At 43.4% G+C, this 17,431-nt stretch overlaps 2 protein-coding genes across 3 annotated transcripts; one reads left to right on the top strand and one right to left on the bottom strand.

The window, feature by feature from the left end:
* Positions 1-1,559: 1,559 nt before the first annotated feature.
* Positions 1,560-2,759, top strand: LOC101943193 (NXPE family member 1). The gene is given in 4 exon segments (XM_065570423.1): positions 1,560-1,570; positions 2,190-2,299; positions 2,302-2,640; positions 2,643-2,759. Coding segments are annotated over 4 exon segments (543 nt in total). The 3' UTR covers positions 2,726-2,759.
* Positions 2,760-8,073: 5,314 nt separating this feature from the next.
* REXO2 (RNA exonuclease 2) lies at positions 8,074-15,849 on the bottom strand. 2 transcript variants are annotated; one of them, XR_010592963.1, is made up of 7 exons: positions 15,689-15,849; positions 14,232-14,315; positions 13,151-13,228; positions 12,250-12,361; positions 11,298-11,406; positions 9,307-10,924; positions 8,074-8,802 (listed from the first exon to the last, which is right to left on the bottom strand). XR_010592963.1 is itself a non-coding variant. In XM_065568974.1 (7 exons), the coding sequence occupies exons 1-7, from the start codon at positions 15,812-15,814 to the stop codon at positions 8,368-8,370; spliced, it is 693 nt and encodes a 230-aa protein (XP_065425046.1). In that variant the 5' UTR covers positions 15,815-15,849; the 3' UTR covers positions 8,074-8,367. The 2 variants fall into 2 exon arrangements, 1 of the variants encoding a protein (XP_065425046.1); XM_065568974.1 differs by having other exon boundaries at positions 8,074-8,497; positions 10,871-10,924.
* Positions 15,850-17,431: the final 1,582 nt, after the last annotated feature.

Genomic DNA, 17,431 nt, shown 5'->3' with positions numbered 1-17,431 from the left:
GCAGGACCCATTGTTCTAGGAGTGACAGACTGGCCATATGCTGCAATGTCCAGGAAAAACGTTACGGAATTAAGCTAAACGTTGTTGAATTAAGTTAAACCTAGTGAACTAGGTATAATAACTTTGGGTCCATTGTATTAAAAATACAATTGTTTGAGCTGTTGTAGGATTGTATGTAACTTGACTAATGTAAACATTAGGAACCGCAAAGGACTTTTGGGGGAAATGCATATAAAGTAGATTCCCTAGGAAATGTCTGGAGGTGAGGGGAATGCAAACGACCCACTTCAAATCCATCCTTTTTGAAGCTATGCCCTGGGGAGGAAAACCAATTGCATGCAATTGATCTGTTCTTGGAAGCCCCAGCTGAAAGACCCCAGAACCTTATGAAATGGAGGTTAAACCTGTGAGGCTGCTTGTTCAGAGCTGAAGCTGTGAGGACCTTGAACTCACAAGGAAGCCCCTTGAGTGGGGCTTAGAAGGCCTGCTCCTGCCAGAGCCCAGGTTAGAGTTGGGTGAGCTCTAGTAAACTTATAAGCAAGCATGTACTGTGTTCCTTCTTTGTTTCTATGGTTTCTCTGTAGTGCTTTTACCTTAAGAATAAAATAGGCTTGCATGGGAAGTGCTGTGTGGTACCTTATAATATGGGTGATTACTCCGTTAGTCTCTGAAGGGAAGGGAAGGGAAGTAGGCCTCCTTAAGCAGAGTCTGTTGCTGAGAATAATCCAGTGAAGGCAGGGAACTGTTCAGCCTGGATGCACCCTGATCAGAAGGGAGAGAAGTGGGTCTCCACGCAAGAGAAGCAACAGCAGGAAGCCTGAGAGTGGATGCTCTTGCTGTACCAAGTTGCCCTGAACTGTGACTCTAGGTGCTGTGCAAACACGCACACAAAGGCAGTTCCTGCCCCCAAAAGAGCTTACAATCTAAGAGACAATGGGTGGATAGAGACTGAATGGTGGGGAAGCCCAAGTAAACAGGTCATACATGGGGGGGCAGTGATCTCAGCACACCGGTAGCCTAGAGGTTGTTAAGTTTTTTGTAGGCATCGCAGCAAAAGAGAGTTTTAAGGAGGGATTTGAAGGCATGATGAGTACATTCTTCCTAGATGTTAATTTCAAAACACATGCTAGAATTTTAGTAGCATTCTGGTCTCTTTGGCCTCTCCTTTCACCCACTGAAATTTGCAGGGGTCTTTCTAACTGGTATCGATGAGTTTTTTAAACTATTTGCCCTTACATGAAGTACTTGGAGGCTCCATTATTCCATTCTGCTGCTTTGTAGCTTGCCTTAAATGAAGGATGATCAATTGGTAGTAAATTCTAGATACAGTTCATGACATTTAATGACTAGGAGAATCAATGTTCAAAGTGGAAAGGGAAGCCAGAAGGGGGATCTCTTGCAGTGCTGCAGCACAATAGAATGCTAGATGGAAAAATAGGGAAGTACTGCCGTGCAGGTCTGAAACCGTGTCAGCTGGAGAGTCCAGCTGGTAGGAGCAGCTTCACAACCAGCCAAAGCTGAGACTGCTGCATTGGAGAGCGGGGGGAAGAAGTGGTAAAATGGGGCACAGGTGGGGCCACACTTCTCTAGACCCATGTGTATGATAGATCACAGACACACAAACACCCTACAGGGACTGTCTGCGATTCTGTGTCTGTACAGCACAATGGGATCTTGTTCTTTGCTGGCTCTTAGACACTGCCGTAAAACATGATTATTAATAATAATAATAATTAATAATAGAATTCTACTCTTTACCCATCCAAGGTTTAAGGAAATTCTGTTTGAGGTCTGCACAGAGAGACCAACCCCTCCAGGGCAAGGGTGAATTCCTCCCGGTAGGTGAAATTCTGGCCCCTTGGAATCAATGGGAGTTTTGTATTTAAGTATCAGGGTGTAGCCGTGTTAGTCTGTATCCACAAAAACAAGAAGTTGTCTGGTGGCACCTTAAAGACTAACAGATTTATTTGGGCATAATCTTTTGTAGGTAAAAAAACCTCACTTCTTCATATGCATCTGAAGATGTGAGGTTTTTTACCTACAAAAGATTATGCCCAAATAAAGTTGTGTTTAAGTAGTGCACAAGGGGTGAATTTCACCCACTGTGAATAGTTGAATCCATTCTTTAAAATGAAGGAAATGGTGACAAAATCAGTGGTTTAAAGTTCCACCCATTTCTCCTTTGTTAGCTCTCTGAAGGTCTTTGAGCACCACAGGAATGGATGGTTCAAAACCCATGTGGCAATAGATAAGGAGAGGAACATTCAAATTCAGTGAGAGATTCATGGGCACCCCTTTGTGTGTCTTTCTCATAAAAAGATGACTACATCACACATGAAATCAACAGGCTAGTGGGACAGAAAGACAGGGCCATAACACTGGGCCTGCACTTTAGCCCCTGCCGTATTGATGCTTTCATCAGGAGGGTGATGGATGTTCACAAAGCCATCCCACGCCTTTTACTTAGATGCCCAGACACAAAAGTAATCATCAAAGCAGAAAATACCAGGGGGATGCACATAGACATGGAGCAATTCAGTGACATTCATGAATATGTCCAATATATGGCAATGACGGACATTTTTCAGAGTCTTAAGGTGGGTATCATTGATGCCTGGTCTATGACTATAGCATATGCCACAAAATTCACCCACCCGATCATGTGGTTGGGAACCAAATCAGTGTGTGTTTAATGTACGTGTTAGCTGATATTGATCTAAAATGAAAAACAGGCTATAACTTGAGAACAAAGCACTTGATTAGAGCTGGTTGGGAGGACAAAGGGAAATTTCACCAATCCCCTCCAGCCCCCCCAAAATAATCTTTCCCCCCAAAAAGTTGATACTTTGAAAGTTAATCAAAAATATGGAAAAGTTTGAAATTTGTGTAAAAAAACCAAAACAAACAAAAAACCCTACACAATTAAAAATCATCACGATTTCAAAAATCTTTGCTATCTTTCTAGCAATGACACGATAATTTACTCATTCCAAAAAGAATCAGATTAAAGATATCACTCTAGTACACTGGGTCCCCGCCCCCCCAGCTTCTGTTAAGCAAATGTCTTCACCAGTTCTAAGATTCAGACTGGCCGGAAGAATTCGTGGTTGTTGTCTTCTCTTTCTAGCCTTTAGTGGTAGCCTTTGAAAGAGAGGCGATTGGTGAAAATGTGTAAGCAAGCATCCTCAGAGCCTTTCTATAGTAGTGAATAAAGAGCCACAATGGATCCAACCCAGAACAAAGTAGGTTAATTCCCCTCTGTTGCTCTGAAAACCTGAAATATTGCCATTCTAAACGTATGTACCGTATTTATCCTCACCATACCCAAGAGGAAAGGGAAGTGCTAGTGTCCTTGTTTACAGATGGGGAACTGAGGAACAGAGACTAAATGATTTGGCCAAGGTTGCATGGAAAATCTGTGGTGAACTCGAAGGTGGGTCTCCTGTATCCCAGACTGTAACGGCTGGTCACCCCCCCTTCCTCTGAGTTGTCTCAAATATTAGCAGCTAGTGGTATGCCACTAACAGCATCTGTTTGGTCTTTAGTGCTGTTTATGCTGCCAAATTGACTAACAAAGCTCTGGACTAGAAGTTCAAGTAGCAGCATGCTTTGCAGCCCTTACCGCTTGTCCTTATTTCACTTCTATTGTTTAATGGATTTGGAAAGGAAGAGAAACAGTTCCCTAATGGCCCAGGGATGCTGCACTCCAAACAAACTGATGTCATGTGGTAACGTGCAGCTTTGCTTCCATGGAACGTTTTACAGGAACAACTCTAAACACTGTACAGCAAATGCAATCAATGGATGAGTGAGCTGTCGGCTTACGGGGTCGGTGCATATTTGGGGGTGTATATTGCAGTGCCAGAGTACAGTCAGGGGAATCAAGGTGGAACATGACCCTCCCTCAAATTAACCATGTGATAGGACAGGCATCACGCAAGACTCTGCCAATCAACTGCCGCACTGTTGTCATGCTAAGAGCCTAAAGACTTGTTCTGTATGAAATGGATCAACTTGCAGCCATCTCCATCTTCTGTACTGAGTAGGGTGACCAGACAGCAAGCATGAAAAATTGGGACAGGGGTGGGCGGTAATAGGCACCTATATAAGATGAAGCCCCAAATATTGGCACTGTCCCAGGACATCTGGTCACCCTTACACTGAGGCATGGCTGGGAGAGGCTCCAGGTCCCTGCATACAATGTCCCATCTCGATTCAAGCAGCCAGTCTACTTGCCACAAGGCAGTCTGCTGAACATTGAGCCAAACCTGAGAAAAGGGTGCGTGGGTCAGTTGGATGTCTCTATGGGGCTGATTGATATGAGTACTAAGAGTTAATACATATAATTTGATGGTGCAATTCCTTCAGAGTTTAGGTGTGACCATCCCTTTAACTCACTAAGCGGCTTGTCTTGTTAACGACAGACCTCCCAGGGACAGATCATAACATATGCTAAGGGTTACAATGCCACTAGCCCAGTCTGCATAAGGCAACTTTTAGTCCTAGTCATCGATTAACATTACAACAGTTTTCCTGGAACAGTTTTTCTTCTTCTTTTCACAATTTAGTCTTTCCTTACTAAGTGCATAGCAACTTCCTAGAGCCAATGACTATACGAACCCCCAAACGATCAAATTAAAGGTGGAAGATGCATTATTTTGATTCCTGAGGGTTTGAGTAAATTAAACAAATACTCAAATTAACCAGTGCTTAAACTATCAAATAAATATTACCATATGTTGCCCATACAGGGTTTTTGTTTTTTTGTAGTTATCTGTTAGAGTAGTGAATCTACTGCTTTCTAAGGGCTTGATCCTTAAAACAAAAAATCCTTTAGGCAATAAATAATCCCTTTGACATCTGTTAAGCATGTGCATAAATTTTTGGAGGTTCAGGGCTTAAGCCATCCATTTGCATGTGCCAGGAGTAATGGCAAAGTCACATGCAATAAATGGAATTGAAAAAGGGGGTGGGAAATCTAAGTGTGCAAGTGGAAACGTGCATGTAAATAAGGGACCACGGTAAGCCACTCTCAGCTTCCTGTTCTGCACGTGACCAGCAATCTGGCTAGCCTGCATGTCCTAACAGGTCAAACAGTGCCTGGATAATCTGGAAATGAGCAAGTTACAAATTCCTACAAAGAGCGAGATCTTGTCTGTCTTTAACTGCTATTATTCTAGGAATCCTGCACACCAGTGAAACGCCCCCACCCTCTGTATTTCACACAAGCAGCAGAATAACCACTGATCAGTAACTTTATACTTCTCTAGAGCGTTTTACAAACATTAAGCCTTGTGTGATGGGTTAATACTCATTTTGCAAATGTGGCAACAGATTGACAGAGAGAGGTTAAGGCCAAAATTTGCAAACTTTTAAGTGCCTCAAGTTAGTCACCTAAATAAGTGGTTTGATTTTTCAGGGGCTCTGATTCCAGTCCCTATGTGCGCTCCGCAGCTCTTGAAACCAAGCCACATTTTCTGCAGGAAGGTTGCCTCATTTTAGCCATTCAAAGTGTTGTCCGAAAGCGACTTATCAACAAATCAGTAACTGCAAATAGGATCTGGGAGTCCTGACTTCCACTCCCCTGCTCTGAGGGTTCCATCTCATGAACCTTGGCACAAATGCTGAGTTATAGTATGATCTAAGTGAATGTACATGCTGTAACCTTTACATAAATGCTTGAATCAACTGTTTTTACTAATGTATTTTTGTTAGTCACACATTGTATGGGTCTCCCTCCGGTGGCTAATTTAATATCTACAACTTCATGGGGTTTTCTCATTTGTAAGACTTCCGTGTAGACATGAGAAGGTGCTAGGGATTATACTGCCACTAAAATTCTTATTAATGCCTATTTTCAACCATAGACATGACCTGCTGACATTTGTCACTCATTTTGTCAGTCAGCAAGATATTATCAAATGAAAAATGCAAGATTAGAAGGAGATCCCTTTCCCCAGTGGCTTTATCAGGCAAAACAGGTGGAAGCCTGCTTTCTGCAACATATCTAACTTCACAACTATGGCTCAAATTAATACTTGTTTGAAGAGAAAAATTGATTTACCTGATGGGAGATTCAACAGTGTCAGTGGATCAAGTATTTCACAAAGACAGCAAACAGTAGGTTTTCCCTATTAGGTTAAATGATATCAAGCTCTGTTTTCTTAGAATCAACGATATAGCAGTGGCTCTTTTTGTTTTACCTTGTTTACATTTCCTTTCAATAGCAAAACACTTGGCTAGGGAATATTTATTTTACTTTCCATTAATAATTTTAACTACTTATTTGAGGTGACCAATTTTACCATACTTAATGTACATTTATGTATCGGTAAAGGTATGTGACTTGTTCAGTAGACAACTCAAAAGCATGACAAACGCATCTGCTTAGGAATTTCAAGAGAAACTTGAAATCAGACCAGGCCCGCTCAAAATTTTGTTAAAAGTTGCTCACCTTGCGTAAACCGAGAAAGAACAAGGCACATGTCAACTTGAATCTGTGACCTTGTGGTTTCAAATAAGTTTCATTTATTGAGTATGTGTCTAGTGTAGCAGGGCTTGATCTTGATTGGGAGCTACCAGAATACAAATAATACAGATATGGAACTCAAAGCAAAATTTGGAGGCAAAGTAAGAATTTGCAAATTGAAACAGAAGGAAGAGTTTGCACCAGCCCATGAAACAAAACCACCAAAGCTAGAAAGAACATAGTTAGGAGAGTACAGAGACTCTAATTTGGTACATTCATCCATGGAGTGAAAGCTGCAGTTATTTATTTTCTTTAATAATTTAAAGATAGTCTTTGTTTCTTTTTCTCCATCAGCACTTAAATATTTTGGTCTCCATGGAACTGGGAAGCTTTGGACTTTGCTTGGTGTGGATATGGATTGAAAGTCAAGTTCAATGGAAAAAACATTGACATCCCACACTCAGAGACCATGAGTAAGCAGTTAAAAAATAAATATGTTGCTCATGAAATTGACAAACTGGCAGGGGACTGTCATAGTTCTGGGCCAGTACTTCAGATCCTTCCCCTTTGATACTTTCATTAGAAGAGTGCTTAAAGTCCACAAAGCCCTAACCTCTTCTTTAGAAGCCTAAAACTAATCATCAAAGCAGAAAGTGCCAGCGAGAGACACACAGATCCAGAGCTATTTGGGGACTATGGCTATGTCCAATACCTGGAAAATTGAAGGATGTTTTTCAGTATCTAAACATTGGTGTCCCTGATTTCTGGGATATGACTATCGACTATGCCACAACCAGTGTTCACGCACCAGATCATGTAGTTAGGAATCAAATGAATATGTTTAACACACATCTGTTTTAAATAACACCCTAGCTTATTTATGGGTTAGCACGGACTTGTGGTCATGTTGACAAGTTAAATGGCAGCAGCGTCCTCTTCTAGAGCCTGATCCAAAGGGCAGTGAAGTCCATGGACTCATTTAGCTGTTTCCTAGCCACAGGAACAGCCTGTGAAAACCGGACACGTTCTAACCATAAATTCTTTTAAAGTGAGTATTACAGGCTGACCCGCTTGTCATGCCAATGCACTTCATTCCTGGCCTGCAGCCTTTACGTTTTTTATATTGAAATTTCATCTGCTGGATCACAAATCAGCTTTTTGTGCAGCTCCTCCCTAGCATCCTTTGAGCACAGACTGCTGCCTGCGTGAGAGTTTTGTAAAGCGGATACATGTCCACCATGGAACTAAAAAGAGCTTGTTACTTGAATTAGCTGTCAAGAGCTAAGCTGATCATACCTTTGACACCACAAGCAGAGAAGGCCACTGCTCATCAGGCTACATTAAGTGATGCACATGTTCAGTCTGTCTTCAAATGGCACTGTGTATTTTACAGAGGAATTCTTGTTAAGTACACACATATATGACCACTGTAGGACAGGGCACCATCAGCCAATCTTTATTTATTTATCTCTATGCAACAGATTTCCCATAACATTTTATTTTGAAAATCTGAGGGAGGCGGGTTCATCTTTTAGATGAACATTATATACAAAGTCTTATAACCAAGGCTGCTGCAAAAGAAAAGAGAAGGTGTAAAAAAAATCTTTCAGCAGGACTGGTTTTATTTTGTAACAAAAGAGTGCATCTAGAAGTAAATGAAGAGATGTATCAAAGAGCAAAAGTGATCTGGTACATAAAACAAAGGAGCTGCTGAGACTTAAATGGCCAATTCACAGCTCAAACATGTTAAAGCAGACAGAAGTCTGAAATACTGCTGCTTTCCTAATGGTTAAGAAACAAGGAAACTGAAAGAAGCCTCTTCCTTAAACACTGGTGAACAGAAAAACAACAGGAGATACATCCAGTGGTACTATGGGATGGCATTGTGAGATGGAAGATCAGCTCACAGTTTTATCACTTTCTCCATTTTCTATTAATTTTCTTTTCTTTTCATCTGTTTTCCTCTTGAAGATGCTATTTCTGTAGAACTGAAGTTCTTTGATGCTTTCCCTGATGTCATCGAGTGCCCTGCAAGAGAATTAAGGAAGGTTTCAAAATGCACAAACACTCAGGCTAAATTTGGATTCTGATGCATTTCACAAATTCTAAACTGTAAAAAAAAATAGTAGAACACTGAGAAATATATCATGCACAAATCTGTCAGTAATAAAACCACCTTATCTAGACTGAGTAATACAGGAAACAGTAAAAGTTCAGCAGGACAGGCATGCAAGGAAGTAACACATTACTTATTGGTTTGTGCTATTATGCAAGGCATAAGCTCTAGCAAGCCAATAGATTCCATGACTTCAGAGGACTGGACTAGATAACCTCTAGAGGTCCCTTCCAGTCCTATGATTCTAGCGTAGTTGAGGGCAAGGGCAGGTAAACTGAGCTGAACATGTCCATGTTGATGAATATGGAATTTAACACTACCTGGCCTGAAAACCAAAGAGGTTAGTTTACCCACTTTTGTTTTTTAAAATCACTGCACGACTTCAGCTATTAAAACAAGTATCGGTATTAGTCTGAGATGCCTAACAATGGTCAAGAACTCAAGAGACCCAGATTCTATTCCTGGTTTGGCCAATTAGCTGCTGAGAGACCCTGAGCAAATTGCTTTACTTGTCTGTTTCTCCTCCCACCCTTTGTCTGGTCTATGTAAACTCTTTGGGGCAGAGACGCTTTCATTATGTATTTGTACAGTGCCTAGCACAAATGGACCCTGACTTCAGGTAGGGCCTCTAACGTACCATAATACAAATAATTATTAGAAAAGGACAGTTGTCAAGAACAGTATTTAGTAAAACCCAACAAACAAAAAATCGAATCAGGACCTAGATTCCGGTCACTCTGAAATCTAAGTAAAGCCCTAGCTAAATACCAGATTCCAGAAGACAGTGCTTCCTGAAATCAGGGCACCATCAGCCAATCTTTACTTGATGATGATGATGTTTCGTTCCAACAAATGCGTCCTGAAACTGTGCCAAAAACATGCCAGCATCCAGCAAGCATCAGCAGTAACCAAAATGTCCCCATAACCTCCCTAGCCATCTTTGTATTTTAATGCACAACAGTTTTAAACACCAATCTTTAGCAGTAGGATGGAATGGCTGGGAATCACCTTCTGCAATATGCCAGGCTTTAGAAGGCAAAGGCCTGGCTATGATGCAGGCTGCTCCCTTTGAACCCTGAGCCTTCATGTGCCCATCTTACAGAGCCCATGCATCAGAGAGCTAGGGAAAGAGGTACTTGAAGATTCAGTTACTCCTTTTCCCAAAGATTCCCATGCAATTAGCAACAACTTTTCTCCATCCCTGCATGAAAGAACTGTCCCTTATCCTAAAACAGGAGAGGTTTCAAGAGGCCGTAAAAATAACTTATGCTCATTTTAACTTTTGATGTAAAAGGGACCATCTGCCAATGGCGTTATGCGCCCAGAGGGAAGGCATCTCAGTACTGTTCCTGTTGGCTTCTTATTTATGCTAAGTCATCGTTGCTTCGTTTCCCAATGGGAATGAGTTAAAACCGCCATCAGTCCTGTTGAGCCGATAGAGCTTTATTGCTCCACTTTGGATAGCAGCAGCAATCTGCCAGACAAGTTCTGTTTTCCAGATCTTTATTTATGAAATAAACAAAGTAAATGTTTATATTACAATAGTACCCAGAGGCCTAAGTCAGAACTGAGGCCTCGCTGTGCTAGGCACAATATTCGGAAAAACAGGGGGACCAATCCTGCCCCTCTCGAGTCAACGGCAAAACTCATCTAGACTCCACAGGGCTCTGGGTCAGATTCCTGGTGCTGGCCCTGAAACGATCTAGGAGAAAGTTTTAATACTTTCAACTACACAGCACCTTTCATCAGAGGATCTGAAAGCAAGTTATCAATGTTAACTATGCCTCGGAACATCAGTTAGGTAGTAAATCAAGGTTAACCCCACTTCACAGATAGGGAAACAGGCATCAATACATCACAAACCCAATCTCCCAATCCTCTGCTTTCACTACTGGTCCTCTGGTAACAGCTTTGCTTCAATACAAAACTTATGAATGTTCTTAGTTTTTTCTGAGATGCTTAGCTCTGTGCTATGTAAGTGCTGTGAACATGTATTTGTCAGGACAAATATCTTGGCTTAGTAAACTGAGCAAGTCATTAATGGATAATAAATTACTTCTGTTTTCTGTATTTTTACAGAGTAACTTTTTTTGCCATAATCAGACTTTAAAGAGAGAGATATGGCAAGGAATAGAATTACACAGACTTCCAGTGCCATTGCCAATAGAACTAACATGTCAGGTTTTCAAAGAAATTGGTATGCTCCATATTCTAGTAGAAGAGAGTACTGTAGCTTAAAGATATGACAAATGTACTACATTTAAAGGCAACAGTGGAAGTCTCACCTGTGAGAAGCCACCTTCTTTGGTGCAAATTCAAATTCTTCTGGATACCAGCGCCTGTATATGGAAGAAATTGAGTTTTAAATCCATACATCTTAAATACATAGTCAGAGGTCTCTTTGGGTTTGCTACAATGGGAAATGTCTCTTCAGTGCAAAAATTTGAATTTCACTGTCATTCAGAAAAGTTACTGTTATAAGCATCAAAATAATATAATCCATGTGAGAGCTAAACACCTCCCCACTCTGCGTGCAGTTCAGTAAGTAGGTCCTCGTCCTTTTTCTGTTTGATCCTAGTGGAATATCTGAAAGAACTAAATGGCTGCACACTGCTCTTTTCCTGCTGTCCTCCTCTGTTGTTTTAGAAGAAAATTAGTAAAATATAATAGAGCTCCTTAGATCTTTTTACAATAACTTTGTATGGTATTTACCTGCAAAGTTCTTTGACAGTGCTCACATCAATTATCCTGTAATGAACGTGCCTCATGAACTGAGGCATATATTTGTCAAGAAACTTCTTATCTGCATGAACAGAGTTTCCTAGATAAAGACAAAACAGATATTTCTTTCAAAGACTTTACAAAGCTACAGTGAATTACATCTGAACTAGAGGTAGGCTATGCAGACTGAGGAAATCACATATGACTTCTAAATGTTTCTGCATAAGCTTTCGTGGGTGAATGCCAACTTCGTCGGTCCCATGCATCCGATGAAGTGGGCATTCACCCACGAAAGCTTATGCACCAATACATCTGCTAGTCTTAAAGGTGCCACAGGAGACTCTGTTGCTTTTTACAGATCCAGACTAACACGGCTACCCCTCTGATACTCTACAATTTCTGTGTCACAAACATAATTATTTCAATAAAAATAAAAATATTACACAAACAACCAGGTTTTCCACTAAGGGTAAATAAGCTTTACTGTTTGTTTAATATATTTTCCTCAGGTCATCCTTTTGACCTCTGTGAGTCAGGGTTCTGAGTCACCATTAAGTAACAGGACATTCAGAATAGCGGTACTTAGAGGCTGATTGGATTCATATCAGCAGTTAGTTCCCTATTTTTCTTTTGCATTCACAAAAGGCTAACAACACTAAGTCGCACCAATAATGAAATATTACTAGTAACAGGAATTTAAGTTTCCTGCAGAGCTATGGGGATTTTCAGAAATCCATACATAATATTTGCTTCAGGCAATTTATAGAATGGATGATACCTATTGCTGAACTTCCCCTGATTAATGAAATTTGATTGCATGCAGATCTCCAGGTAGGAGATGAAATCACTCCTACATTGTGCATTAACAGGCTTTTCAAAGCCCCACTGGGAATGAAAGGAGGATTGATTTTATTAGTATTAAAAATATAAGTACACATTTTACCTGCAAGAGGGCAGAGACCGGGTGGTGTTTGCTGTCGTACAAAGGACAGAAATTCATACTCTGCTTGCTGCAATGAAATTGTACTTTCTTTCACTGCCTTAGTAAGGCCAGACTGCAAGAAAGAGGCATCCATCACCAATCAAATATTTACCATTATTTAAAAATACTTCTAGCATATTTAAGTAGCAGTCAAAACCAACTAATGGCACATTTAATGCCCAGAAGTATTAAAAAAGATGACAACTTAACACTTAAATGTAACCTTTTGGAAGGTCTTAACGTTTTACCAAGTGCATCAGTGTTTATCCACTTCAATCCTAGCTAAGGGACAGATGATAGCATTGTGGACCAGACAAGATGCTGGTCAGTATAGCTGCTTAAATCCAGAACCCTGTGAACATCAGTAAAACTAGCAAGAATCGTGTCAGTTTCACACTGCTGCTCAGAGCTTTCCCAAGCAGCAGTTAACATCAGCCATTGTTGGTAGGTTTATTTCTCTAGCTAGAAGGTGTCTAGTAAAATTTTCAAGGCCTGTTCAAAGTTGCTGCAAGTCGAGGTTGTTAAGGCCCTTTGGATAGTCTGTTTCAGGTTAGTCTTGTGGTTAAGGCACTGGATTGGATCTCAGAAGATCTGGATTCAATTTTCAGTTCAGACATGGACTTTTTGTGAGATCCTGGGCAAATCACAACCTCTCTCTGCCTCAGTTCCCCATCTGTAAAATGGGGATATTTCCTTTCTCCCACCTTTTGTCATCTACATTTAGAATGTAAGCTCTTCAGAACAGGAACTGTCTCTAAAGTGTTCATATAGCACCTAACACAATTTTGAGATTAAGAATGATAAAGTTGCTACTAGTTACACGGAAACAGTGATTCTGGTACTATTGCTCTAGAACCTTTACCTTCCCATGATGCTCTCTACACCATTCTGACATGCCATCCAGCAACTCATCTGGCTGGTTTATAATCAGGTTGGGACCCTGTTAATGAGAAAAAAATAGTAATATAATCATATCCTAACAAAAAAATCATTCTAACGCTTATCAGAGGAATCTGTCTACCTCCTGTTGACACGTCTAGCTTTAAGGAAATTACGAGAATGCTGTGCAGAGCAAGATGGGCAGCTATCTTAAAGCCCATGTGGTGGGAAATGCCTCCCTGACCTGGTATAAACTATCAAGTGTTTCTGTATGGATAATACATGTAGTTCCAGTTGGTCTCTCAATGGCTTCTAACATCAAGTTTTCTTAGTCTACAAATGAAAAGGCACAGTGGTGTTCTTTCTTCCACAGTCAATAACTCAATCTGGAATGTGAATATCAAGTCAAGTTCTTTCAGGCTCATGCATCATTTGATTGGATTCTGTAACTGGAACTTATTTGACAAACGATGATCCATGTGTCAGAACTGAATCCAGTTGCCTCTCCCAGCACTGTGTGTATTTTGCAGCGCTGAGTAGTAGTGAAACCTTATTCTTGTCACTAAAGCAAGAACATATGACTCATAATGTGTAAAAAGGAAGCACAGGTCTGTTCAGTAAGATACTGCCAATTTTACAGGGACATCTTCCAGGTTATAATCACATCTTAAAAACAGGCATTTTGGAGTCAGCAGCTGGCAAACCTTACAGTACTAAAAAGTGACATACTACACTGTCGACAAGGTTGTTCAAGAATGCAGGATATCTGCCACTAACATTTTACACACAGCCACAATCCAAACAGCCCTCAAAAGCATGTACTATAAATTGTTGTTTGACTCGTTTTGCATTCCACAGGCTGCACACATCTGGAAACTATACTTATGAAATGGCACATACCACGCTGGCTGCTTGTTAGCCAGATGGTTCACAAAACATCAAAGATAAAAATATTCCACTCTAACCTAATGGGCAGATGCACCTTCAAGTATAACAAAGTAACAGTACCAGGAGCTAGTAATCAGACATACACCAGTGCACATTGACTCCAAACTCTAACCTACCTCAGCCAAAATGTTTAAATCAGGATCAGTTATGAGACAAGCCATCTCAATGATCTGGTCCTTCTCTATGTCCAGTCCGGTCATCTGCAAACGCACAAGCAACAATTGTAAGAAGAGAGAAGAGCTATGTTTTATACTTTGCAGGGAATGTATGTCTTAACAACACTTTAATCCCAGAGTTGGGCTAACACTGCTGTAATGTTTGGGTTTTTTCACAAACGCTTTGCACTGATTTCAATCACCAGTAGAAGGGAAATAATCAGTGTTTGCCAAACTAAGAAAGGAAACGACATTTTCCAAAGCTTCTCAGTGGGCTGTGCAAATACTTGGAGAGTGAATTTAGAGCAGAACTGCTCAGCCACAACTAGAAAAGAGAGCTCGACAGCTGGAACCCCCCAGGGCCTGAATCTGAACCGGATGCTTCCCTGCCAGCTGAAGCAGCAAAGTGCAGGCCAACCTACAGCCTGGCAGGATCAAAGAGAGGGAAAGGCTCTGTTAGTGCAGGGAGCCGACCCAGACCAGGGCTTGGTCTCAGAGATGTGTTTCCCTACGCTCTGTGCAGCCTAGTCTTAAACACCCCAGGCAATGCCACCCCTAGGCAGTCCCTAGGGGCAGGGATCTCCTCCTGACACCCAGCCTGGCTTTCCCCTTGCACACCTCCCTCCAAGTGCGACCCCCCCCCCAGCACCTGTCTGACATGGGGACCCTTCCCCCCCCCCCCCGGTACCTGTCTGACATGGGAACCCTTCCCCCCCAGCACCAGTCTGACATGGGGACCCTTCCCCCCCCCCCGGTACCTGTCTGACATGGGGGACCCCCCCAGCACCAGTCTGACATGGGGACCCTTCCCCCCCGGCACCTGTCTGACATGGGGACCCTTCCCCCCCCCCCAGCACCAGTCTGACATGGGGACCCTTCCCCCCCGGCACCTGTCTGACATAGGGGACCCCCCCCCCAGCACCTGTCTGACATAGGGGACCCCCCCCCAGCACCTGTCTGACATGGGGACCCTTCCCCCCCGGCACCTGTCTGACATGGGGGACCCCCCCAGCAACAGTCTGACATGGGGACCCTTCCCCCCCGGCACCTGTCTGACATGGGGGACCCTCCCCCCCGGAACCTGTCTGACATGGGGGACCCTCCAGCACCTGTCTGACATGGGGACCCTTCCCCACCCGGCACCTGTCTGACATAGGGGACCCTCCCCCCCGGAACCTGTCTGACATGGGGGACCCTCCAGCACCTGTCTGACATGGGGACCCTTCCCCCCCGGCACCTGTCTGACATAGGGGACCCCCCCCCCAGCACTTGTCTGACATAGGGGACCCCCCCCAGTACCTGTCTGACATGGGGGACCCCTCCCCCAATCCTGCCCCCCTCAGCCAGGCACATCCCCATGGAAACATCCCTCACAGCCGACCTGCGTCCCCCCAGAGGGGGGTGCTCCTGCCCCTCACCTCCAGATCCACCCAGACCATCCTCTGCCCCATGCTGCCCCCAGCCATGGCCGCTGCGTCCCGGACCCCGGCTCCCAGTGCCGCCAGCAGCCGGCCCCCGGCTGAGCCCAGCAACCAAGCACGCATCGCGACAGGCCGCAAAGTGTCAACCTGGGGACTACAATTCCCAGACGCCCATGCGCCATCTCCCCACTCAGTCCTGTGACTGGTCTGGCCCGGCGCCTGCTGGGAAATGTAGTCACCCCCCCCGGGCATCACAGGAAGGAATATTTCCACCCTCCCAAACAGCAGTGCATGCTGGGGCTTGTAGTCTCCACACGTCCCCTATCTCCACGTCTGTACTGCTGCTAACTCTCAAGGGCAGATGCTTAGTTTTTACTCTGCTCCAAGCGCGCCTCTACAGGGAGTATTTTACACTGAGGGCTGTTTGGGTTGCAGGTTCTAGTCCATGACTGGGGCTCCTAGGCACTAAGATAATACCAATAATTTAAAAGAAGTAAATTCCATTTACTTCCTCAAGGCCGGGGCCTCTAATATTGCTCATTGACGCAGCTGCATCATCAATAGCCTAGTCTCCCATAAAACACAAATAAATAACAAAATAATTCATAGAGTGAGCCACTGTGACATGAATGGGACAATCAGAACCCTGATTAGTTGTCACTTATTTGTATTATAGTTAAGGCTAAGATTTTGTCACAGATATTTGTAGTAAAAGTCACGGACAGGTCATGGGCAATAATGAAAAATTCACGGACGCCCAAGCCCTGTCTCTGACTTTTACTACAAATATCCATGACAAAACGAGGCGCCTGGGCAGCTGTAGACAGGTTGGGAGCTCCAGGGTCCCCTTCTGCTGGTGGCTCTGAGCAGTGGGGGTCCCACTTGCCGCCTGCGGCGGCCAGGAGCAGCAGGGGGTCCGCCTGCTGCCGGCAGCTGCAGGGGGCTCCCACCACCTGGGGCAGTAGGGGTACCCCGCAGCTCCCTGCCTCCGCAGGCAGCAAAGGACCCTGCTGCTCCCAGCTGGAGCTGGCTGAAATCACGGAGGGCTTTGGAAGTCACGGAATCTGTGACCTCCATGACTAAATTGCAGCCTTAATTATAGTACCTGGACGCCACTGCACCAGGCACTGTGCAAACATAGAAGATCCCTGCCCCAAAGATCCCACAGTCAAAACAGGGAAGACAGACAAAAGGTGGGAGGAAACAAAGTGATCACAGTTGCCCCTTAATCCCCAGGCCCATATTTCCTTTCCATTTGCTCTGGAAAATAATCATTCCCTCTCAAATTTGTATTTTGTGCTGGTGAAAAGTGCCAAATTGGCTGAAACTGGAAATTGGATAATGAACTCCTCTGCGTCTAGGACAGGTACAGTATAGGCACTGCTCCCAGCAAATGGGCATCAGCCTTCATGTAGGAACAACCTCCAGGAGCGAGGGGGGACTTCAGACTCTCCTGAGGCTGCCAACAAGAATGCCAAATGAGGATGGTTTTTTATAATGCAAAACCTGTCCACTAGAAAGTGGACCAAAACCCACCAAGTCATTTCATGTAGGGGTTACGGAACAGCCATTAGATAGTGACATCTGGTGGGAAAGCCATTCCCAACCTGACCTGCGCTCAAATGAAGAATCAAGAGGAGAAAGGGTCTGTGCCCCATTGTCAAATCATTGAACCCTCCCCAACCATTTTTAATTTCATGTGTAAGTCCAACTTTGTTTGCTCACGTGAAGCACACAGAA

This window comes from Chrysemys picta, chromosome 16 (genome assembly GCF_011386835.1).
Source record: "Chrysemys picta bellii isolate R12L10 chromosome 16, ASM1138683v2, whole genome shotgun sequence".
Classification (NCBI taxonomy): domain Eukaryota; kingdom Metazoa; phylum Chordata; order Testudines; family Emydidae; genus Chrysemys; species Chrysemys picta.
The sequence above is the reverse complement of the archived record's forward strand: the minus strand, read 5'-3'. Positions and strand labels throughout refer to the sequence as shown.

Bases quoted from the DNA above. Each gene is read 5' to 3' on its own strand.
- REXO2 (XM_065568974.1), bottom strand. From the start codon at position 15,814: ATGCGTGCTTGGTTGCTGGGCTCAGCCGGGGGCCGGCTGCTGGCGGCA. The intron at 13,229-14,231 runs GTAGGTTAGAGT...TCTCATTAACAG, and splicing joins ATTTAAACATTTTGGCTGAG to GGTCCCAACCTGATTATAAA. The intron at 11,407-12,249 runs GTAAAATGTGTA...GTCTTTATCTAG, and splicing joins CGGTCTCTGCCCTCTTGCAG to GAAACTCTGTTCATGCAGAT.